The 26,912-nt window shown below is 35.4% G+C and overlaps 1 protein-coding gene across 4 annotated transcripts in view; it reads left to right on the forward strand.

Annotated features, from left to right (window-relative positions):
* USH2A (usherin) overlaps nt 1-26,912 on the forward strand; it is a 416,419-nt gene that overhangs the window by 63,999 nt on the left and 325,508 nt on the right. For all 4 annotated transcript variants that reach the window (XM_083828188.1, XM_083828190.1, XM_083828189.1 and 1 more), the window contains exons 10-13: nt 5,066-5,261; nt 6,063-6,193; nt 19,947-20,142; nt 23,416-24,057. In XM_083828188.1, coding sequence (XP_083684314.1) covers nt 5,066-5,261; nt 6,063-6,193; nt 19,947-20,142; nt 23,416-24,057 — 1,165 coding nt within the window. The remainder of the gene's footprint in view (nt 1-5,065; nt 5,262-6,062; nt 6,194-19,946; nt 20,143-23,415; nt 24,058-26,912) is intronic.

Genomic DNA, 26,912 nt, shown 5'->3' on the forward strand with positions numbered 1-26,912 from the left:
AATGTTTGAGTTAACCATATTCATTCAGGTTAGAATGAGGATGTTGTTTAATTGTTTTCCTCATTCTGTAATGATAATGTCAGTATTGACTGAAGATGAAATAAAGAAGAATTAGTAATAAAATAGAATAAGTATTTGCAAATATATCACTGCTTTGAAATTTACAAGAGATTTAGATAAATTCTAAACGTCTTCAAGGTTTTGGTTTTTGTAAGGCAAATGTTTAAGGCAGAAACAAAATCCATTATGATTTTTGACTATCACTGTCATTGATAAAACTGTTTCATAGGCTTATGCCTGTGTTTTTCAGGCTCCCACTCCAGTGAAGTAGGCTTTACATTTTATTTTATATATTTATATTGAATGACAGCTAAGCATTTGGTGAAGGAACTTTCTAAATACAAACCTTCCTTTTGGAAGGGGTGGTAAATATTTGAGAAGAAATTGCACTGTGAGCAAAGTCTTTTAACTTTCATCCTGTGCCAGAAGTCAGTCACCACAACTGAGTAGGTATAAAAAAAAAATCTTTTTTAGAGTATTTTGGGATGTAAATATGAGATCCCTTGACAAGTTCTTAACATATGGTAGAGTCTGTCCTTGTCACATTTACAGTTAATATAGCTAAAATTACCGTATTAAATTTATTTGGCGTATCTGGATAGTTGTTGCACAGCAAAGCAATACCAGAAACTAAAAACTTACATAGTTTGTTAAAGTGAAGATCTTAGTTTAATTATTTTCATCACTGTTTTATAAACTCTTTGACATATGAAATGGGATTTTTTTTTTTTATCCTTTTAAGTGTTCTGTTTTGATGAAGAACTATGTTGGTATGAATTGTGAGATAAGAGGAAGAAGGGAAGGGAGTGCTTAAGAATGACTTGAAGAAGTTAAGGGACCAGATTTGGAAAGAAGAGGAGATAAATCCAAATCCTCATGGAACTTCTCTCTCGTCTCATGAGAAAAAATGTTCAGCTTCTTTGTTTGGTTTGTTCTGTAAATGCCTTGCCGCTACTTTGGGAAATAGTTCAGCCTTATAGAAATGGAAACTGGGGCATTAAGAGTAGAGTCCTGACCTTGGAAACATTTATATGCAAAGACTAATTTATAGACATGAGTATATGCTCTAAATGATGCTTCCCATGATGTCATATGAAAAGTTGGAAACAGCACATGAAAATACAGAGCAATCAAACAAGGTCAGCCTTTCTTTACAAACTCAGAACCTCCTTTAAATTGATCATGCAGAAAGGAAATGGGAAATTACATAGGAATAGTTATAGAAATCTTAATAAGAGACAGTAGAATTTAAAAGAAAGAAAACAACTGATACATTCTTGGAGATGGTATGAATGGATGTGAGAGTGTTATTGGATACAGTAAAGGATTTAGGTCTTCAGAGTTTTCTGTGTAAATAATTAATGATATTAAATGTCTGCTGTCTGAAAACTGGCATTGCTGATTTACCAAATAGCAGATAACCAAGCTCTTTTATGTTGTTGCAGAAGAAACTATCTAAATCTCAGTTAAAGTTCAGCCTGTATCATCATGTCAGGAATTAATGATACATAGTACCTGAGGAGCTGTAAATATTAACTACAGTAAGTGGTCACTTGATGACAGACTTCTGGCTTACAGAAGGAAGCGAACTAGTTAAAAAAAAAAATGCCCTTTTTGGTAAGCTCTGTGCCATATGTATAAAGAGGGAGGTCTGAGAGGAAACTGGTTATATCAGAATAAAATGAAAAGAAAACAGACAGGTGGTTGACTGGAGTTTTAGAAAACTAGACAAAAAAAAAAAAAGACACCTAGTCCAGTAGTCTTGCATGCCTGAAAACTTTGAATGACTTTAGACATGTCTGTGGAAGTTATGGGTTTGTCCATGAATCCATCCTTGGAAAACTGGTGTAATTTCACAGTTGAAATATCCAGGCTTCTAAAACGATTTGTGTACAAGCGTTGCTGAAATAGTGAAAGAACTTGATCCTGTCTCAGATACTTTGTGATTTGTTGCACTGGTGATGACATGCCAAAGGAACTGTGAAGTAGTCATTACCCCTTAATACAGTTTCATTTGAGGTTTGTAAGTTTCACTAAATAAGAGATATGATGTCATAGAGACCATCGTGGCTGTCATTGTTACTTCTCAGAAGTTTGGAAGGCTGTTCCAGTCTGAAAATGATTTTCAGGTGCTTGTCCACTCTGTAGGATATGTATTTTATTTAATGTGTAGGAAAATTGAGAGACAACTGGGCTGGTACTTCTCTGTTGATGAGGGTAGCTGTTGTAACTCATAGTGGCACGTATATTTATTGAATTTGTATGACTTGTACTGTATTCCTTCTGAGTTACAAGTGATTAGTCACTGTTTTTTTCCTGTTACCCCACTGTAATGTTACAGGAGAATGGAATTCGTAGTGTTATTCCAAACAGACAGGGTAGAGAGAGGATATAATAAACACACAACTGTTACAATTGAATATCTCAAGCAAGTCAGAGCATTGGTAAAACAGAATGCATCACAAATTCATCAATTGCAAAACATCTCTTCTCCCTCTCATTTTTTCTTTTTACTGAAGCCCCATAGAATTGGAGTCTAGAAGAGAGTTAGATGGTGTGAATGTTTGATTTGAAAATAACTGCGAAATTTAATTTGGAAAATTTGTGTGAATTAATTTAATGAGCAGCCTGATTGTTAGAATTAGTATGGTTGCATACGCTTTGATTTTGTAAGATTTAGTGCAGTTTCATTCACCTTCACCAAAAAAAAAAAAAAGCATGGATGAAAGAGGACTTGAGTAGAAATATATCTTATACTGTCTGAGAATATCTGTACTAGTGTTTCAGATCTCAGTTGTGTTCTATTATTGGCATTTGGCATTCAAAATGGCAGCTCTTATGTTGTCAGTCAAGTTCTTTACCAGCCACTTTGCCACTGCAAAGCAGCAGTAATATCTCTTCTCCAAATGCTATTCGGCATATGGTATTTGTAATCCCTCTTTAAAGGACTGCACTTAGTTTCTGAAGTAATTAGAAATATCCTTTTAAGGTACCCAGAGTGTTATGATATGACCCTGTAAGACTTCCTTCACTTCTGTTCTGTCTTCCCCAGACAGTTGGAATCATTTAGAGTGTTCTAGCGCTTTTTTTTTTTTCCTAATCAAACCTGGCTTTTTGAGTTTAAAATCTCTGGGGGGTTCACAAGGCACAAATACATTTCAAAGCTCTGGCTAACATGCTTTCTTGACAAGTAGTCAAATGCTGAAGTGAGGGTGCTGTGAATAAGCCATGAGGAAATTCAGACAACTGTTTTCAGAAGAGGACTAAGCTGCACTGGAATAGATATTGCCTAGAAGCCATACTTTTTTGTTTAATGAAGCTTAATGGAGTGAAAGCATGCTGTCTATCTGGGGTACAGACTGGGATCTTGTAGGAAGGAAAAAATAGTATGTGATTAACTACCCTATTATAGTCAACATTTATGGGGCAGCTTAAAGAAACACAGATGGGTGTTGCATGAAACACATTTTTGAAGACAGCATAGTCTTCCAAAATGTCTGAGAAGGTGGCATTTTAATTTTGATGTCACATCTCACTTCAGCAGATTTTTAAATCTATGGCATGTATATTAAAGAAACACATATACTATATACGTTATAGGTTTGTACATATACTGGTTATTGCAACTCAACATTGACTGACAGGTATGAGATGGTAACTCCTACACAGATTAGGAAAAAAAAAAAAGGAATAAATTCTACATAACGGCATTAAAAAAATAAAAAAGACAGAAAGAAAAAAAAAAATTGCCACCCAGAGATAAGCAGTTGGATTGAACATTTGTGAAGGTGGAGTAGAAAGTACTGTTTGATAACATCTATTGTAAGTTTTAATGGATTGTTACCTTTGCCTTCTGAAGTACTTTGCTGTCTATTTGTTGAATATTTCTTCAGAGGCACTGTCCTCAGCATTCTTAGTGATTAATAAGGAACTTGGCATATAAAGGCTTCGTCTGAAGTTATTGGCAACCTTTACGTAAATATGACAGCTTTGGGAATTTTGATAAAGTAAGTTTTTAATCGTAACTTTAGTCAAAAATACTGAATTCTGAATTCATTAGTAGAAATAATTTTTTAATCATAATTTTAAAGTAATGAATTGAGCCAAGATGAGCTAGGTATTTTGACCATCTAGCTTCAGATAATGTGTTTTCTTAGAAAACTGTTTTCACAGATGGTGACTAGTTCAGATACTACATATCAAAAAGATATGTTTATTGTCTACAGGAAAAGCTACATATTTAACATGTTTTCTGAAGGGCCTGGATGTAACTGAGGATAAGGACAAAAATGTTTTTGCGGGGTTTAGTGTTATCTCATGGAAAAAAAAGAATGCTTGCCCAAGAATTAACATTTTTTGTTACTCTGTTTCTGGACCTTGTTCAGATTTATCAAAGGCTTTTGGGGAATTTACCTATCCATTTCACATGATGGCCAAGAATTGTAACCTGAACTCTCTAGATACCTTTGAAAATCTCAAAAGTTATGCTTTGGACAAATGCAGAGTTTAAAATTGGCACATGAAGGATTGTGACATATATATGAGAACATTATAAAAAAAAAAAAAGAAAGCATAAGTTAAATGCAGAAGATCTGAAAGTTAAATGTGGTTTGTGTTCTGATAAAGGTGTGGCAAACTCAGCAGGATGATTTAGGTGAATATAATCTTCTGTACCTCAAACATGGTAATCACAATTTTGTGTCTTTAGAGATTTAACAAAATCTGAATTTCTGGATGTTACCCTATGCTGAGTATCTGAATAGTTAGATTTTTTTTTCCTTCTGTTCACCTTTTTTGATTTTAATTTGTTCTTAAAATAATTTAAGAAGATTAAAGAGATGAATTTATTTCCCTATATGCTTTCTCACTTCTCATCTTTAAGGTGTAGTAGCAATATTTTTAATGTGTAAATGGAGAAAAAGCAAATACAGCAAACCATGAACGTAAAGAGTATAACAGTTTTCTTCTAAGTGTAAAGCAAAGGTCTTTTTTTATTTTATTTCAGTGTGATCACTGTTTGCCATTGTACAACGACAAGCCTTTTCATCCGGGTGACCAAGTTCATGCCTATAATTGCAAACCTTGCCAATGTTATGGCCATGCAGAAAGCTGCCACTATGACTTAGCAATAGACCCTTTTCCTCAGGAATACTACAGAGGCAGTGGTGGAGTATGTGATAACTGTCAACACAACACAGCTGGTAAGCCACAAAAATGAGAATTGACTTCTTCTGTGGTCACTTTTTGGGTAAAGTCATGTATCAGCTGAAATTAGTAATACTCAATGGCTGACATTCCAGAAAAATTGCATGTATATTTATTTTTCAAGTCTTCAGGTAAAGCACTACTTACAATTTTGTCAATATTTAAGCTACAGGAAAATACTGATTAAATTTAACCTAATCTCATACAAAATCTTCCATGCAAAAGACATTTCAATTATTACAATGCATTGTTTCAAAGCTTGTTCCATTGCATATGCTAGAACATTTTAATCCAGAATATCAAGGCTATCCAATCAAACCAGTTTAAAAGATAAAACGGAAAAAATGTTGTCAACTTTAGCTTTAATGTCAGCTTCTTGCTTATTTATAAGGGTTTGTGTTCAGTGTAAGTAGTGTATTTTTGAATGCCTTTTATTTTTAACATTTGTCTTCAATTTCAGTTTTCTTGGCTTTTTGTAGTAAGGGGAAAAAAGAAAAGTTTCAGGTTCAACAATAATTTTTCCAAAAAACGTATAGGTATTTGCATGGCACAGCTTTTATATAAGTGTGGTATTATATAACAGATGGAAGTTTAATGGAGTAAAACATAGTTTGTAACAGGTTCATTGTTTCATATGCTCTGGATCACTAAATTGGCAGGTAGAGATGAAAGGTGCATTAAAATGGACGTCCTGAAAATTATAGAATTCTCTCAAAGGAATAGAGTCTTTAATTTTGAATTATACAGCTAATTTTAATGAATTGGAAGCCATAATGCATAACCTTTCCTTCATGCAGGAAGAAACTGTGAGCTGTGCAAGGATTTCCATTACAGACAAGCAGGTGCAGATCTTTCAGCCATTGATGTTTGCAAACCCTGTGATTGTTATGCAACAGGCACCAAAAATAAGAGCCTCCTGTGTGATAATGTAAGTAGCCTCAATATATAATAATGCCAAAATGTTTTAATTATCTGGAGATAGATATCAGTAAGATTTTACAAAGTATATTTAGATGGTAACTACTTTATAAAAATCGCCTAAGTTCAGCCTTTTCAAAATAATAATTGACTAAAATTAGAGAATGAAAGCCAAGAAAATACAGAAAGCTATCTGAAACTTACCGTTGCAGAGATCTTCATCTAGACCAGCAACAGATATTAAAAATGATGTATGAATTTTCAGAATTGAATTGTAGTTTTGGGGTACTGGGAAGTACTAGTACAGTCAGTAATGTCAAGGCATCCAGTTTTTACTATTTTTCAAGGCCTTGCTACTGTTTTAAAATTGCTAGCAGATTTCTACAATTCAGTCAATAAGATGATCCTGAAATTAACTAGAATTAAGGTAGTTTTCCCTGTAATACAGACAGGAATTGATCTCCCATTTAGTTCCTGAAGTCCATTAAACAGAGATATGAACATATGAAACATACGAAGTGACACTGAAAAAAGAAAGCTGTCATATGCTTTTAAAGTCTATGGACCTCATTGACAATAAAGGTCTGATCATAAATCTAACTGTAGCTTTCAAAACACCTACTGTTAAAATAATGTTTAATATAATGTTAAAATAATGTTTAGTGAGAACATTAAAATAATGTTTAGTGAGAAGATAAGAGGGATACATCATTGGGCTAAATCTAGACACATTTTATGAAATTTTGTTTGCGGATTTCCTTTGTATATGCATATGAAAAGAAAACAACCAACCAAACAGGAAAACTCCCAAGACTCAAATCTTGAATATGCAGTAAAAGTATGTTGTAGTTCATGTTCTAATTGCATATGTCCTCTTCATTGCAAAAAATCCAAGTTCTGTTGGGAATAGAGAAGCAGTTTCTTCTTTGTCTGAAATGTATTTTAAAAACATTGTCAAGGGAATTGAGGTAGAGTTTGATCTTCAGGGAGAAAAGATAGACCTTCAGATTGTCGCTACATTTCCTGTCTCACTTTTTCTCAAACTTGTCATAAAATGATGTTTAACATTTTTTGTATGATGTACTTTGTTGTTATTTGCATTTTATTACCAGCAAGCTTTTGTGGATACTGTTGTATTTTCATCCTTGCTACTACAGTGGCACAAATACATGTCCAGTTAGACTCAGTGCACTTTCTAGGACTCACATGATATGCTGAGTGATATGCAAATTTACCACAATGTGTTTTAAAAAATACCCCGTGTTACAAACAAAAAATAATTTATAATTTTCTGTCTCCTGAAAATTACATTTTTTGCCAGCATCACAGAAATGAGGGAAAAAAAAACTATCGCAAAATGTAGATGCATCAGGACAACTTTTGTAAGGTGTAGGGAAAATGACAACAAATGTTGATTTGCGTGTCCATGGTTTTTGACTAAATGTTAACCTGAAACAACTTTTGCTTTAATAACTAGAGGAGGAGGAGTTTACAAACTTAAGTCACTAATTTAATAGTAAAATATATTTTTAAAAAGTTAATGATGAAGCTTGACTGAAAATATGAACTAGAGGATATAATGGGAAAAATGGGGGAGACTGTTGCTCAATAAAGCATCAGTTAACTGCTGCATTAGCAGCAGTGCAGGGAGAAATGATTAAGAGGCATTAAAGAATAGATTAATAAGGCTAGGGACTAAAAGCTGAAATGAATTACATGAAATAGGAAGGCATCATTGAAGGAAGTATTTCCAAATTTGACCTGTGAAAGATAGAATCATAAGGAATAAGGACCCTATTCATGAAAATTAATTGTCACGTCACAATGATAATTTTCAAGGAAATATGCCAAAAATGGTGCAGAGTACACTTTTACTGCATAATTTACCATTTTTTGCAGTTCATCAAGGATTTTTTTTTCCTGCAAAGTGCCACTTATGTCACTAAGTTCCAAGAGGTACAGTTTCAAAATTGATCTGTAGAGCCACAAAATAACCTATTTATTTCTCACAAAATATTTACTCATCAAATGTAGCTAATATTATTAACATAGATAATTTACAGGATGAGGGGAAGAACTTATTGTAATACTGTTACTCCTATCTCAGTTCTTTGGTCTTGAAAACTTTATGCCTGCTCTATTCATCTATTTCACTCTGTCCTTGGTAGGGAATACATGCATTTGTCACTTGCATAGGTTCTCAGTTCTCATACATCTGTAGATCATGTTCATTTACAGATTAGTCTGTAACATCATTTTGTATTTTAAAGTGCAAACTAACATAGTAACAACTTCAAAATAGTAACTTTACAGCTTACAGCAATGAGAGGGATTTTAAAAGAGTGGTGTTGCAGCACATCCATGAGTAGTGCCTTAGTCTCTCTGCAGAGAGAGGTCCTACCTTGAGACTGGTGGGTGCAAGACAGAGAATTGCTACAGCCTGTTAAAATTTGTCCACTTTTGTGCTGGTTGTTGGCATCCAGTTGGTGCAGAAAATATTTGCATTGGTTGCATCCTCTTTGTGAACTTTTGGCACAAAATATTTCAAACCATCTGAAAGTCCAAATGAATTATTTGAGATGCCTGCTTTATGAGACTGAAAGAAGAATTGGCTGCCTTCTTCCATTCTCCCTAACCATTCACACATGAGAAAATTCTACCAGAATACTGCTGATGTGACCATTCTTGCTCTGTATAGAGAGCTGGAGATTAATTTCTTCTGGCCCTTCCACCACAATTCTTGACTCATTTTCCTATGCTGTTTTTTACCCAGACTGCTCTACAAATGCTTACATATTCAATCAGGCACAGCAGTTTGTAGTCCTTTCATGATTCTGTTATAATATGCCATATATAATGGCATGAAGAAAAGCACTCTTTTCCAGGGCATTGGTTTCTGGGCAGAGCTGAAAGTGCTGCTATTGCTTTTACTTAGTCTTTGAACTCAGTGAATTTAGACATCTTTCTTTACTCAACTTTTGTTGATTTTTTTTCCTTCCTTTTTTTTTTTTTTAACTTATAACATGCAGATAAATATGTATCGTATACTTACTGGTGCAAAGAAGCTGTACTTTACTGCAGAAGATATTGGTCAGAGTTTCAAATGTTTAATTGTATTGTGTCGATGTGGTGGCTATATTCTCTCATGTTGCAAGAAAACCCTTTCTAAAGCTTAAAGGTAGTTACTTAAAGCTTAAATGATAGTTACTCCTTTCTCTGAGGAGTGAAACGGAAACATAGATTTCAGTGCAACCAATTCAGCTTTTGTACAGGCTTCAGATACCACTTTCCTGTATACTCCCTAAATATTGCTATTTTGAAATTCTTCATGCATTTCCCTCAATTTTGAATGCTTCTTCTAAAGCATAATGGAAAATCTAGCTAGTATGTGTGTATGTATGTATATTCTAAACCAAGATAGATTTTTTGATGGATTTTATTTCTGAATTGAAAAATTCTTTGCTCCAAAATTTGAATGAGCATTCCTCCCTTTTCATTTTTCCACCTACACATTTTTCAACCAATTTATTGTGATTGACAATAAATAACTGAAATATGTGCTATAAATGAAAGAACATCAGGTAAAGCACCTAATTAAGGGCACTTCAGTCAACAGATATACTGAACAGAAAAGGGAATATAAAGGATGCAAATGTGAACCAGTATTAGGCTCAATGAACAGCTCACGTGCATATTGGCTAATGGAGGCCACAGGAAATCAAGTTATAAAACACTGTGTTTTCTGAATCTTGGATTTCCCTTCATGGAAGGGCTTTAATCTTACTGATAAAATAAGCTGAAGGAGAAGGAGCTTTTTATGTCAAATAATGCTATGGTTTCATTTCTGAGTGGCTTTGTACCATGGAAATGCTGCTTTTCTGTGATATTTTTTCAAGTTATTTGGGGGAATTTGTCCTCTCCTGCCCTCTGGAGTATCGTGGTCAGAGGGGAAACACATCATTTTACATTTTGAGCAGTTGTAGTAGAAAGTAACTGACTTTTGAAAGTCATCTTAAGTGATGACAAGAAGAGAGTAGAGGAGTAAAAAGGAACTTCATTATTGTGGCTTATTCAATTTTTAGTTCCCAAAGCTGACGCACCAAGAATATTCACAGGTATTTGGTGGTCAGACCATTAACCTATCTGTGTGAGCTAGCACACCCTACATTTCTCATTTCTTAAACGGAAGAAAAGGAAGACAAAATAAAAATCCTCAGCCCTCTTGCTCCTCTTTTCTCAATTCCTGAGACTGTTGGCAATAGGATGCTGGGGTCCTTTCCAGATTTGTGTCAGGTTAGAAGGTGGTGGGAAATGTATAATTAGAATTTATATCAAGAAAGCAGAACATCGAAATTGGTGCCATTGCAAAGCCAGCAATGGCAGGATGAACAGTGAGAATTTAGTGCAGGTTCTAAATATACCCATGGGTCTCCAAATATGAGCATTAGGTCATTGCCAGCTGGTCAAGGGAAGGTGCCTCTATATTGGTCAAGAGTAAATAATCGAAATGAATGTGCACCTGACTGTGAGACCTGATGAGATGCATCCAAGGGTCCTGAGGGAACTAATGGATAAAGTTGCTAAGCCACTCTCCATCATATTTGAGAAGTTGTGGCGGTCCAGTGAAGTTCCTCATTTTTAAAAGGGAAAAAAGACAGACCTGGGGAACTACAGGCCATTCAGTCTCACCTCTGCTGGACATGAGCATGGAGCAGTTCCTTACAGAAACTATGCTAAGGCGCGCAGAGAAAAGAGAGGTGACCAGTGACAGCCAGCATGATTTCACTAAGGGCAAATAATGCCTGACAAATTTAGTGCCTTTCTACAACAGGGATTACAGCATTGGTGGATAAGGGAAGAGCAAGTGACATCATCTACTTGAATTCTGCAAAGCATTGACGCTGTCCCATATGATATCTCTTTCTTCAAATTGGAGAGATGTGGATTTGACAGATGAACCACTTGGTGGATAAGGAAATGGAGGGATGGTCTCTCTCAAAGAGTTCAATGTGTCCAGGTGGAAACCAGTGGCAAGTGGTATTCCTCAGGGGTCTGTATTGGGACTGGTATTATTTAACATTTTTGTTGGAGCCATGGACCAACATCCACAAGTTTGGTGATGATATCAAGCTGGATGGAGTGGTTGACTGCTGGAGAGAAGGGATGCCATCCAGAGGGACCTTGACATGCTCAAAAGATGAGCCTGTGTGAACCTCATGAAGTTCAACAAGGCTTAGTACAAGGTCCTGCACCTGGTTCAGGGCAATCCCAAATATGAATACAGGCTGGGTGATGAGTGGGTTGAGAGCAGCCCTGAGGAGAAGGACATGGAAGAGGAGAAGCACTGGTGGATGAAAAGCTCAACATGAGCCAGCAGTGTGCTCTTGAAGCCTGGAAAGCTAACCGTATTCTGAGCTGCACCAAAAGTGTAGCTATCAGGTTGAAGGAAACGATTCTCCCACTCTAAATTGTTCTCATGAACAGTTCACTTTAGTAAAATAAACTTATCAAGTGTCAACTTTTGTCACTTATTTAGTGAAGTCTAACCTCATCTCTTACTTTTTCTGCAGATTTGGAAAGATTTCTCTTTATATATCTGGCAGTATGTTTCCTCTATTACAGACACAAAAGAAATGTTTTTGAGACTATAGGGATGTCCAAAGAGAAGAGATGGTTTCAGCTTTCATAAGGGCTTAGGTCAGCCATTTTTCTCAGCGAATTCCATTTTATACTTTATGAATACATATGGTCAACACAGTTTTAAGTAGTCAAAAATATATTTCTGATTCTGTGATAAGAACATGCTGAATATGTACTAGATGAGCACTCTGGCTAAGTAGTTTGTTGTATCATAAGTAGTAATTAAGACAGTGCTATGGAATATGTCACCTATTGTCTGGATACCTATATCACTTCTGAAGTTCCTATATCAATTTAGTAACTGGACGTCAAGAGGGTTCTTGAATAGGATCCTCTTTGATTTTTTGATTCTAGATGTGATGAGTTACATTAAAATGTCACCCTATTAAAGAATTCTATGAATATAGTCTAAAGCAGCATGAACTGTTATGTGCATGTAAAAGTCGGAAATCTTGAGTAGTCTGCTTCCTGATTAAGGACAATGATGTTATAGCTGTGATTTGTGCAGGAAGAAATTGCTTGCATACCTTTTATAACCATTTAGATTCAAGGATATGGGACTAATGCGTATTTCATACATAAATTATAAGTGACACAAGGGATTGTATGCTAACTCAGCATCAGTGATTTTCTGTATCAAATAACAATTGTAATCATGAGGTCCCAAGGTATCCACCACTTGGTTGTAACGTTGTGCTAGACTCATTTTCACAGTGAACAATCTAGACAGATATATTTTATAAGTGTGTTAGTACCAAGATGGTCACATTAATAGACAAGTTGTTTTCCCCAGCTTACTGCTGGGGTCAAATACAGGCCTGTCAAGAATAAGCAACAGGAGAAAAGATTACTTTCAGCTCTTCTATAACCAGCATAATTACAATCTATTTCTTTAAATGACAGATAGCTTTTGAAATGGGGGGTTAGCGGGGAGGGGAAAGGTCAGTAATATCTCCAGTGCACCACTGGTGAAATCTTGGTTAAAAAAATCTTTAAATATTAATTACTACCAGTATGATCAATGACACTGCGGTTTCCAGCGGTGGTTATAGAAGTGGTTTGTTCTACCTGTTTTGATGTAGATTTCCATGCTATAAAACCTGTGGCACACCTATGTCTGTATTATCATAAACATTTGCAATTTGAACAACTTTTTTTTGGTAACAGTATACATTGCCAAGCATTTCAGAGTGCTTCTGGATTATTTTAGTGCTTCTCTGTCTTTATAGAGGAATTAAAGATTTTTTTTTCTGTATTTCCAAATATTTTTCTGTATTTCCAAATATTTAAGCCAAATTTTTCAATAACTAAACTGAGTGATTTTTTTTCTTCCTAAATGCATGCAGTAAACAACCAATTTTCATAGGAACTTAAAAGTGCATGTGTGCCTTAATTTTGCTTTCCTCTTTTAGGTAAATCTCCAGTTCTCTAAATCTATTTTCTGATTTTTTATTACTTTTATTGCTTTTTACTGTAGTTTTTCTGATTTGTCTGTCATACCCTTCAACTACTTGATCTGAAGTGTTAACTTTCCTTTTCATGCCTTAAATATAATATTCTTTTTTGGTAAATCCCAGAATAACATTTACTTTTTCTGTTATGTTTTCATATCATTCTTATTTAATTTGTGGAGGTCCAGTATCACTTATAGATCATGTTCTGCATTATTGTATTTTCAATATTTCACTTTATTTCACTTTAGCTCTTTCCTTGCTATTTGTTAAATTTTGAACTTCTATATTTACTTCATCTTTACTGATTTTAGAGAATTTGCACAAAGCATAAAACTGATTTTGAATATCAGCCCACTGAGGGTGATCCCAGAACAGCAGTGCCCACCCGAACCAGGGCAGAGTCTCACAGCATCTAAAGATGTCCAAGTGCTCAGAACAGGGTCCATTGACAGTTTCAGACAAGGCAAAGTGATAAAACAGGTCTAGGGTCCATCCAGGGAGTCCAGTCTGGAGCAGCAGGACATCTCGTGCTGGAGACATGGCTGCAGTGTAAGACTGAGGGGTCCATCCAAGAGACTAGGGATGGTCACAGCTGCACGCAACCTCAGGCAAAGTCTGGGTTCCCAGACCTGAGCTTATCTGGAGCTCCTGAGCCATGGGCAGAGGGTATGACTGGAGGCCCCAGGTGAGACTGCCCAGGGCCATTAAGGCTGGTTGGTGCAGGCTGTGACAGTGCTGGCCGGGCATCCTAAGCTGTGGGTGATCTGTGAGGTTGTACGCATATTCTCTGTTCTGTCTTCAGAGTCTGCTAACAAATATATTGAAGAGCTTACCACCCAGAACAGACAACTAAAGAACCCTACAGAGCTTTACAAAGCTTCCCAGTTTTACAAGTACTTCTTTAAACTATTTTTTTCTTTTTTTGTTCTTTTTTTTTTTTATCCTCTCCATCTGCTATCTGGAATCTATTTCTTTTTCTCTAAGTTTCCACCCAGCTACTTGAAATATACAGAGTATATGAAAGATAAAATCTGTCCTATATAGGATGCATTACAGTGGCATGTTTCCCTTACTGATATTCATGTCTACTTACAATGCTATACTTACTATAGAGGTCAGGGTTACATTGGAATTATATAATTGCAATAGTTCTTCTGTATTTCAAAGGCTAAACGTCAACAGATACCTTTCATCTTGATATCCTATATTGACAGGTGAATAGCTGAAGAAGCAGAATGGAAAGGTTTCCTAGTCACTTATAGCTAAGGCATAAGCAAAATAGAAAATATTTGTGAATATAATCAGAGGTCAGAGGCTCTTTTTTTCCAAAGACTTAGAAATTTGTAGTAAGGAAGAATTTCAATGGTTTTTTTTTTTTTTTTTTGGTCTGGTACTTCTATGAGAGATCCTCTAACCTGGTACATAGAAACCTATTTTCAGATCTGTTACAAAGCAATCTGATAAGCATTCTGCTCTAATGAAAACTTTAGTTTCCAGCAGTTCCTCTAGCCATCATGAAAGTCTTTCACTCTTTTTAGAAGCAGGAAACCATTTGCCACTTGTACTTGTTACAGATGGAAAACTATTTGGTATATGACAGAATGAACATTTTTACATGGAGGTCTCCAAAGGATTTCATTGGCTGGTTCCTGGAGAAAAATTGAATTATATTCACTTGTTGGCCAGTTATTTCTCCCTCATTGTGAAGAATTGTATTTGTTATTCTGGAATAATTTTTACCCTATTAAGGGAAAGTTTGGGGCATGCATTTTGTACATCTGAAGGTGATGAAAACTGCTACTACTTGTACTCTGTAATAGCTTGACACTTAAAACTATGCTGAAGATACTTGCTTCTCTTTGCATTCTGTAATCTATGCATTTCACTTTTTGCATGAGGAAATGGCTGCCATCTGTTCATTATTAGCCTTGGCTTTATGTGACTGTAAGAACAACCATACTGGATGAAATGAGATTTTCATCTAGCACAGTATCCTCTCTGACAGTTATCAGTAATATCAGTAAATAATTTATTGTTTTGGGGCTGCATGAGACAGGAGTTTCATTTGAGTTGTCTCATTTGGTGTTCACCTATGTTCACCCATGGAGTTCATCCAACTCATTTTTGAATGTACTTCAGAAAAGTGTATTTTTCAATACGCTTAATGTGCATGGAAGAAGTTCTTTTTCATTCTTTAAAATTGACTTCCTGTTAATTTTGTGGGTGTTCTTCTCATATTTTGAGAAATACTGAATATTCATTCTGTAAACCATTAAGGATTTTATAGACATCTACTCCCTCATCTTAGTCATGTCTTTCCAAACTGAAAAGTCTCTTTTCATTTGTATCTTTACTTATTCTACTCACTCTGCTATCTAACACTTTTATTTTAGGATGGATAACCAGAGATACCCATCTTAAACATTATTCAAAATGTTGATACACAATGGATTTTTATGACAGAATGACATTTTCTGTATAATTCTCACTCCTTTTCCTAATAATTCCACTATTCCAAATGCCGTTTTTAACTGTCTGATAGCTTTCATATCTTTTAAGGGGAGAATAGAGAAGCTTTAACAGCACGTTTCGTGGGTGGTAATAGCTAATTTTGGACTTATGTTCATTCCGGATGTCGCCGACTTAAATAAATGTAGTAGAATCATGCTTTTATTTTTTTCCAAAAAAATATATCAATCTTTTCCATTATATCAAACTCACGATTTAATTTTAACTAATTTGCTGTGTACAGAAAAGGGCTGCTAGTCCATAGATCTCAGAAACTCCCTTACAGCTGTTTTAGGAGATTGATGTAACTTTTATAATTTTATTCCTCTTTTACTGAGGTTGATTTCAGCAATTAATAACTCAGTAATTTTATATTTGAGTTCATCTAGGACTCTTCACTGATGTAGTCAATTTTCAATGGATCAGGTTTTAGTAAAATATTTTCCTTCTGACATTTCAGTTGGAAACCAGTCTTGAAAACTGTTCCTAATACAGAACAGCTCTTTCACAGTGAGCAGTGGTGAAATGTTTTATGTTTTCTTTTGTGGCTGTATCTTCCCTGAACGCTACATAGAATCACAGAAACATCAGTTGGTCATCTGCTCCAGCTCAAAGCAGGATTGTTGTCAATACTAGGTCCAGTCAGTCATGCTTTTCTCTGTATGAGTCTTGAATACCTCTAGGGATTGAGGTTCCACGTTCCCTCTGGGCAATCTGTTACTGATGCTGCCCTTCCACTGTAGTGGAAAAGGTGTGATGTCCAGTCTGAATCTGCCCTTAATTATTTATTGCTCTTGCTAATTCCTTTGCTTCTGACATTTGAAAGATACTTTTTTTTTCTTTTTTCTTTTTTTTTAATTTCATACCTTAACCATGTTGGTTGTTAAAAGCTTTTTTGTACTGCCTTATTCTGGTTTTAAAATTTGATTATGGTTATTCTCTTACTGAATTTCCTTACTGTGATTTGACTTCTACTTTTTGAAAGACTTGTTTTTGCATCTAATACTTTCATCCATATGGTAGCTTTTGGAGTAATTTTAGTCTTTGGAGGTATGTGTTCTGTGTTTATGCTGAGTGTTGGAGATGTGTCTTTATACAATGCTTGCAACTGCAACTGAGTATGCTATGATCACTCACACAAAACGATTCTTTTATAGTTATTTATTAAATTAGGTGTTTTTTTTCATTTAGTTGCTCAGAGTAAACTCTGGTATTGCTTTTCATTTGTGAGTTCTCTGATGAATGGCTTAGATGAATGAATTAGTCTCTGATAATAAATTAAATGTCTAGATCAAATTCAGTCTAAAAGAATAACTTCAAAATCCTTGTTGCTGTGTTTTCTGCTACAGTGGCTTCTCTTAGCTCTTACCTTTTTGTACTTGCTGTTGTCTTGCCTTTTTCTTATAAAATATTATTTTCATGGCTTTTTAATTTATTCTTCTTGTTGAAAAATGTGGCTGTTATATCAGTAGTAGACCTTTATAATAACACATTGAAGAGGTTTTATTGGACTGTGAGGATGGGATAGGGACACATGCTTCTCTATAACTTTCATTCAATGTTTTCTGCATGGAAAATTTACTACTAGATTTTGAAATACTCTATTTTATCTTTTGTTAATAAAGCTTAGAACTTCATTGTAGATTGGAGGGTGTGATAAAAACATTTCTTTTAAATTGTCACTGGTCCCATAGAGCTCTCCTGTTTCATCTTTGTCTGACTTGTAGGTTTAAAATGAATGCAACAACTGTTAAATGAAGTTTTATTCTGGTAGTTACTGGTAGCTAATTAAAAGCAAACACTGAACTAAATCTGTTGATGTTGTAGATGAATAACAAGTTTTGAATCAATGTACTTTTTATTTTCTGTAAACATTTACACTGAAAAAAAAAAAACAAAAAAACACTGACCCAAATAAAATTATTTATACCACAAAGTTTGTTTACTGTCATCTCTGCATTCCCCAGAACACTTGATGTCAGAAAAGCTAAATCTATAAAAATGAGGCTGTGGTACGTATCCCATGAAACTTTAACATTTTTGTGCTTTAACCCAACTTGACCATAGTAAACATGTTTTTAGTCTATCCTTCAACTCTACTGAAGAGAAGGTAACTCACTTTTCTTAGGCTTTTAAATGACTACAAAAGAAAAAGAATATTGTACACCTATACAATTTACAGTACTTCCTCTTTTTCTAGTGTGACACAGATACAGTCACGACTTACTTAACTACTATACTATACTAATCTCTTGCTGACTGTGGACAATCCAAAAAAGAGAAGCAAAACTTTCATACTCCTGTACTGATACAGTCTGCAGAATATGAAGCTTAAATGGGGCATACAGAATTTCTTAGAGGATGTGTTTCTTTGATCACTGGTCAGGAAGTGGAACTCAGCTGCAGAATAGGACACGACCTTCCCAGACCTTCTTGTGTCACAGCCACCATTCTCCAGCTGGCTATATGTAACCTTGAGGCTATTCAAGATAACTACACATAATGAGGCAGGACACTGAAGAACTTGCAAATATATCTCACTGGTGTTGCAAGCTGGAAACAGGCAAGGTAGATTGGCCTAAGTAGTAAATATACTTCCTAATTGAAATATATTGGCATAATAGTAAATATACTTCCGTATGTTTGTGGAGTACTTTAATTCTTTATTCGCAAAAGCTTCAGTTCAGTTGAATGTGTTGTAATGAGTTAATCACTCATAAGCAAACCCTATGCAATTTTTTTACTAAGGGTTTTGGGCTTTGTTTTACATTTGTGTTGAGAACTGCATAACATTCTTAGGCAAGTGGTCATGTGCACAATTTATACTTAATATGTAAACTACAAGTGATGAAATCTGGTGGACTAGTGGTTGATCAAGGATGCTCTCTAACTAGTAAAAGCTTTTTCAGCCCTGAGTACTGTGGTGGTGTAATAGGAATTGCAGATGTGAACGGCTGATGTGTAATTACTGCTACAATGTGACAAAATGTTAGACCTCATTTCTGTCACAAAAACTTTGTAGGTTTTCTTCATGTTTACAGTAATATAAAACAAATGAAAAGGGAGAAATGGTATTATTTTTTCAGCTTTAGTCAATTCTTTCTCCTACAAAGCACTCACACAGCATCTCTTCACGCCCTGTTCTCCTTTTCAGTTTTCCATTGAGGTTTGAAAATTCTCTCCTTGCTTTTTAATGACTTCCAATGTGTAGGTTTTTTTATGTTCCTTGACTATGAATCCTATTTTTTTGGCCAAACCTTATGCTTCTCTGCATTGGTTTGACTCCCTGTTTTCACCTGTGTTGTACATTGACTGATACCTTCTATTCTTGCCCTATCTCTGTGTCACTTCCCATTTGTTGTGGTTTTCCCACTGTATCAGAAAGTGATAAATGTAGAGATTGTTTTTTTCTGACTTTCAGAGGCTTGAAATTAGCTTTTCAGGAGCCCTTTAATCTTGCACAGGATGAGAGAGTCATGCTCCCAAATCATGGCTCAGGCATAACAAAGGATGCATCAGATCCTTCCAAGTAGTAATGCTACCCATTTAGGGAGGAGAGGAACATCCAGGTGCTGAAGCGGAATATTTGGATCCCAGGTAAACCAAGAAAATAGAGAGCCATTGGATCACATCCAGAAAAGAGAATTTATCATTGAGTCATCAAGGAAAAAGTCTTCCAACTTTGCTTTATTCTCACTTAACTAACATCTTCACTAAAATAAAAAAACATATGGTCTTACAAAGAACAAAGAAAATGAAAAACTTTACCTTTGAAAATGACACAATATTTTATAGTAACTGATTCAAAAAAATACAGTTTATTTAAATAGAAATCATCATATATGCAATAGAATTTTGTAATTTTTTTTTCAGCTTTCTCTGTCCAGCTGGTGAATACTGCTGCATTGTTTACTCAGTTCTTTTTTCCTTCTGTTTTGAATGGGAAAGACTTTTAAACTCTAGTTAAAATTGAACAGGTACAGTGATTAATATATCTCTTCTCTCTCTGAACAAGTTAAAAAAATGTTACACAGGCTTATATTTTTCTGTTCCATTTAAAGTTTTTTCCTCCCCAACTCATACTTCCATTCTTGTTGCTAATGAGTGTATCATCTAAAAATAGATATGTTCATCATTCTATAATATTTTGTATCTTTCTAGATTGGAGGCCAGTGTAATTGTAAGAGACATGTGTCTGGCAGACAATGCAATCAGTGCCAGGAAGGATTCTACAATCTACAACAGTCAAACCCTGATGGCTGCAGTCCCTGTAACTGTAATACCTCTGGGACAGTCAATGGAGATATTACCTGTCACCAAAATTCAGGCCAGTGCAAGTGCAAAGCAAATGTTATTGGTATGTGTAATGCAAGAGTTCGGAGGCACTTTTCTTGTTATCTCTGGAAATAAACACTTGATTTCTAAATGAAAAGTATAGTAAACCTCTTTGCTGAAGGCAGAATTTAAAAATGAATGAAATTAACTGTTGGAAAATTATTAATTTAATAATTCTATCAAACTACAGCTTGAAGCTTAGTTTAATCAACCCTTTAGAAGTTTCTTTACGGTATAGCTGCATTAGCTTACATAGCTCCATACTAATAAGGCACAGAAATAATGTAATTTACTTACTGCATAGATGTTTCTTTTAGGAAATTAACACTTTTTCAAAATGTTTTATACTTAATGAGTTCTAAGCAAATCATTTCCATGCTAGTTTTCTTAATAGAGCAAAATAAATGGATTTTTTTCTCAAAATATTCTGTGCTACAGGGTCCTTTGTGATAAATCTATCCATTTTTTTCTATTATATTTCTTTGAACTGTTCCTATGAAATGCAAAATAAGTCAACATAATTCCACAGATCATGTACATAGCTAGGGTTAGTTATCAAGGGCCACATAATTTTAATTTTGTAATTCAATGCCAAGCTGATTATAATAAACTGCTACCTTCTGCGTTATTTATCATTTTTTTACAAGACATGCTTTTTTGTTTGTTACTCCCACAGGTATTTTTCAGAAATTAGATTTGATTATAGCAATTTATTACTTCCAGCATATTTGAGGGGAGCCACAGCCACATAAGGACAAAATTTATCAAGTGCCCAAAATACACAGTATATATAATACACTTTGAAATGTTGATGTATGGGAATATTATGCAAGGAGAATTTTCTGATAAAGTGAGCCTTGCATGGTAACTGTACATGTCTCAGACTATACATGTCTCAAGAAAAAAAAAAAAGATCTTTTCCTGCTCTGTTATTAACACAATTAGTAATCTATTATTTTGTCAGTTAAACGTGGTTGTAGGTTGTGTTAACAATATTCAAGTTTCAAGTTTCTAATAATTTATAATTTATTGATTTGTGAAAATTGAATTATTTGTAATATTGTGAGCATTCCTTTGTCTCTTCTTTCTTCTTGTTGTAGCTGGAATTTCAAAAAGGAAATACAAAATAACAAATAAAGAAAAATAACTCTAAACAGACATAAAACTGAACCATCTCTATCCTCTTTCTGTGGAATGCAAAGTACCTGTTTTCCATATGGTAAAGAGGGTGATAAGAGTCAAAAATAATCTCTGTGACTTTATCTGTGCATCCTAAAATCACTCTATACATTCAGTAAAATGAACTTCAGAACATTCTTAATTAATGTTCTTTGCATACATTTTGATTTTCCTAAAATTCTTCCTCTGTGAAAATGTTTTTCTTAACTCAGTGGGAGTTTGGTGTACAAGAAATGCACAGTGTGGTTCTTACATATTTGATTGTCTACATATTACTTTTCTCTCTTTGCTGGGAACAACAAGAATTATTTTTATTTCTGCTAAAAAGTAGCGCAAAAACTGTGTAAATCTATGCTTTCTGCAAATTTATTTCTAAGTAAGGTGGGGGGCTTTTGTTAAACAAGTAACCGACTATTAACAGGATAAAGACCTAATTCTTTCCAGACTGGATTATCTTTTTTGTTTTCCAAACCAATTCTAAATAAGCTTCTATATATTTGCACATGCAGTAAACTTAACAGAGAATTTGGATTTGTAAATTGTTTTTTAGAACAAACAGTCTATTGCCATTTTATCTATTTAAACAAACATCATAACAGAAAAATGCAACCATGGACTGTGGTGTTATGAAACATGAACTGTTAGAGTTAACACAACTGTTAAATCTTACTAATGATTCTATCACCAGTAAAATACATTAGCACCAATAATTTTATTAAAGTAGGTCATTCATCTAGAATAAAAAGGTAGAAGAATGTGAATTAAATGCCAAGCGTGCTAACTCCCCTGTACTTGTTAACATTGAATGTGATGCCCTGTAGGCCTTCCTCAGTATCGTTAGGAATAGATTACCTGTCAGGAATATGTATGGCATATTCAAATAAGCACTGCGCATATTTTTAAAACTGATATGATATGAATCCATGTAGACCAATTTTAATAGTTCAAAATGAGTCATAATTCTTGTTAACAATACAGTTATTTTTAAAATTTGCAGCAATAGTGGTCCTTTTTTATTTTCCTTATTGAAATTAAATGATATGCCTTAGGTGAGTCATTCATCACTGTTACAGGAACTTGCCTTCTGTTGGAGTTTTTGAGTTTTATCCATATGTATAATGCATTTCCTACCATTTTTTAGTTTTATTTTTCTGCATATAAGATGTTAAATATAAGTTAGTATGTTTTTGTACTTTTAAATGATAATATTTTGCTAGAAGATTGTATTTATTTTTTTCTGGATGCAACAATTAAGTGATGGCTTCACAGTGAAGGATTTTCCCACTGCAAGGGAATGCAAAATTGAATTTGCATTTTTCATACAATAATCTAGTTTGCTTTCTTGTAATGTACATTTTATAAACTAAAATAAAAATGCTATCCCTTGGGGCAGGGATAAAGCAAGCAATGACTTTGAAAACAAAGCTAATAAAACAACAGGATGAAGTATGAAGAAAACCGTTCAGATTTCAGTGTACTATACGAGTTAACTAAATCATACATTTAGATAAAAATATTTCATTTTGGATTATGGAAAACATTTCTGCTTTCAGATAGGTTTTTCAGTTAGCTTTCAGCCAAGAATAAACACTAACATAAATGTAAGCATTGTTCAAACCAAAGTACAGTGTTAAATAAGTCATCAGAATGTCTTACATTGTCCTAGAGTATATTTAATGTTTTTAATATAGAATGTAAATCTGTTATCAGAACAGATTGAGAGCCAAGTACTATTCCCTTTATGTTGCACTCTACTAAATAGAGAGAATAGTTCATGTAAGTGCCGGTTGTGCAACAGGTGATCTTCCCGGGGACAAAAGTGATTTTTTTTTTTTTGTCTTGAAATGTTGCAAAGAATCTCTTGTGGAAGTATCTTAAATTATACTGAGATACCAAAAGAAATGAATGAGTTCTGGAACAAACTGGAAAAGCAAACAGGTTTTTGGGATGCCACTTCTCTTCTGTTGATTTGTGCAGCCCTTTCATTCCTGTTAATTATGCTAGCGAAGAATATTACACACAACCTTCCCCCAAGTATACTTGCACTATTTTTGAATTGAAATGGATGGATTGTCAGCTTTATTACTTTTATTTTTATTACTTTCTATCTTTCCAGGTCTTAGGTGTGATAATTGCAATTTTGGATTTAAAGCTCTCAGATATTCCAATGAAGATGGATGCGAGCCTTGTTGGTGCAACAGCCATGGCTCAGTAAACCAATTTTGCAACCCTCTCACTGGGCAGTGCAGTTGTAAAGAACAAGTAAAAGGACTTCACTGTGATACCTGCGTGGACAACTTTTATGGGCTAGATGTGACTGGCTGCAAGGCTTGTGAGTGTAACATTGCAGGTTCGTTTTCTGGAACAGTGTGTGATGCAAAAACAGGGCAATGTGCATGTAAACCGAATATTGGAGGAAGACAATGCAACAAATGCCTAGATGGCTACCACAAAGTACAAGAAAAGCATTCCTTTATTTGCCTGCCATGTGACTGTGATAAGGCAGGTACAGTAAATGGCTCTCTGCTTTGTGACAAATCAACAGGACAGTGTCCTTGCAAAGCTGGTGTAACTGGCCTTCAGTGCAATCAGTGCATGCTTCACACGTACAACCTCAGCATGAGCAACCTCCTTGGCTGCCAGCGTTGTGACTGTGACGCTCTGGGTACATTAGCAGGAACAGTTTGTGACCACGTTTCTGGACAGTGCGTATGTCTGCCTCATCGTCAGGGGAGAAGGTGTAATGAGTGTAAGCCAGGTAAGGAAACCGGAAGAAAATCTATCTGATGTAGTAAGCTTTGTTTTGTCGCACATTTTCATAGTTCCTCCAGTTTTAATCTGTACTTACAGAACTTCATGTCTGACACTCCTCTGACTTGTCATTAATTTTTTTTATTTATTTACATTTCTTCCTAACTTTGCGAGTGAGAGGGAAGTATTAATGTCTGTATTGACATTAAATACATATTCTATTGCCAGAAACTGTATAATTTGTATTATTACTGCACTTTCGATACATCCAAAATATCTTATTCTTGTAGGTATTGGAAAACTATCCAATTCTTCATGGCCAATTCACTGAATAAGTTGCAGTCTAAGAGTTAAATTAGCATAGTTTGATGACCTCATAACAAAATAGTGGTTTTGGACGGCTGAATACAAGCACTTAAGGAGGTTGAACATAGTTTCTGGCATGATTTGGTTGAACTCAGATGGTGCTGGCAAGTATGCTGCTCAAAACTGTACACCTGCCTTGCTGTGTTGAGGATGTGCTGGCTTTCATGAGGACTGCTTGCAGTTTGACTCTACAAATAGCTGATACTGCAGTTGCTGTGTGTTCAAGCTTTCATACTGTATTATTGTACACAGAGTTTAAATGTTCGTTATAAGTGGGTAGCTCCGTAGTTACACTTTAATGTTTTTGTTTTAAAAAGCATGTGGTTAAAGTGAAACTACAGGTAATATTAACCTACCTTGAGTAATAATATCAAACAGATAGATTTAGTTCATGTTAAATACATATGCAATTTATTAAAATAGCAGGTCACATTAAAAGGTACATTATAGCTCCATTGGTTTTAATATGCCATTCAATAATTTGAACAGAGGTTAAAAAAACTGCTTAACCTCCATTAAGTATTTTTAAAAATATTTTAATTTAAATTATTTTAGGTACATATACTAATAAATAAGGCACTGTTCTGTTTTTCTTAGTTCCTCCTCCAGTGCTATTTGACCTGCTAACCCTCTACAGCAGCCACTTAATCAGAGATCGGCAGAGGAGTGATGTCAAGGCTTCCCGAGTCAGTGACCGCCCTTGTCCTTGAAAAAGAAAGGCCAGGGTTTATGCAGAGTTAAATGGTTTAAAAAGGTTTAATTGATAGTATGAACAGACTGGTTTGTGGAAAAGCCTACATGGCACTCAAAGGAATACTTCCACAATAGTTCCTGTTAAAAAAAAAAAATATATATATATACACACACATATATATTTATGTATATTTTATATACATATATATATATTCACACATATATGCATTTTCTTAAGAATAGTATTTAATGTTACTAAGAAATAAGTGTAAACATGTATGTGCTGAACACAGAGCTCTCTTCAGTAGGTGAAAGTTTAAGTCCTTAGTACTGTAAAAGCATTGTATTACTCTCAGTATAAGAGAGTGTACTGTGGTATTTTCATTGACATTTCAGTTTTGACCCCAGTCTGAGCTGATTCAGACATGTACTGTATCTGACTTTTATATAAATTCTTTGTTAATATATTCCAAAGAAGAATTTTCTACAAAACAGGGTTGATTATAATGAGGAAGTTGAAACACATAGTTGAATTAGTATTGCTTACCGCTGTCAGAAAGCTAGAAGTAAGAAAATGGTGGGGGAGGTGGGGTGGGGAGGGATGTGTGGTAGGGGAAGAAAACACAACACAAAACACACAAACCCATCAAACTAAAATCTCAAGAAATTCAGACCATACTATCAGGTAGATCATCACTGTTCATAGAAGGGCTTGGTTAATCAGAAGTGTAACAAAGAAAAAATGCAACAACAAACTTAGTAAAACTTAGTCGTGGAAAAGCTGTATGATGAAATGGGAGAGGTGAATCATAGTATATCCCGAGTTGGAAGGGACCCATAAGGATCATCAAGTCCAACTCCTGGCACCGCACAGGTCTGCCCAAAAGTTTAGACCATGTGACTAAGTGCACAGTCCAATCGCTTCTTAAATTCAGACAGGCTTGGTGCAGTGACTACTTTACTGGGGAGCCTGTTCCAGTGTGCGACCACCCTCTCGGTGAAGAACCTCTTCCTGATGTCCAGCCTAAACTTCCCCTGCCTCAGCTTCACACCGTTCCCATGGGTCCTGTCACTGGTGATAACAGAGAATAGGTCACCTGCCTCTCCACTCCCTCTCGCGAGGAAGTTGTAGACTGCGATGAGGTCCCCCCTCAGCCTCCTCTTCTCCAGGCTGAACAGGCCCAGTGACCTCAGCCGCTCCTCAGACATCTTACCCTCTAGGCCCTTCACCATCTTCGTCGCCCTCCTCTGGACACTCTCCAACAGTTTAATGTCCTTTTTGTACTGTGGTGCCCAGAACCGCACACAGTACTCGAGGTGAGGCCGCACCAGCGCAGAGTAGAGCGGTACAATCACTTCCCTCGACCGACTAGCGATGCCGTGCTTGATGCACCCCAGGACACGGTTGGCCCTCCTGGCTGCCAGGGCACACTGCTGGCTCATATTCAACTTGCTGTCAACCACAACCCCCAGATCCCTCTCTGCAGGGCTGCTGTCCAGCGTCTCGCCACCCAGTCTTTACGTATAGCCAGGGTTGCCCCATCCCAGGTGCAGGACCCGGCACTTGCTTTTGTTAAACTTCATGAGATTGGTGATCGCCCAGCTCTCCAATCTATCCAGATCACTCTGCAAGACCTTTCCACCCTCATCCGAGTCCACAACTCCTCCAAGTTTAGTGTCGTCGGCAAATTTGCTCAGAACACCTTCTAGCCCTACATCCAAATCATTTATAAAAATATTGAAGAGGAGTTGGACAATCGTATCGTAATCGTTGAATCATGTTGGACAATTTCGTATGTCACA

This window comes from Anser anser, assembly GCF_964211835.1.
Source record: "Anser anser genome assembly, chromosome: 3".
Lineage (NCBI taxonomy): Eukaryota > Metazoa > Chordata > Aves > Anseriformes > Anatidae > Anser > Anser anser.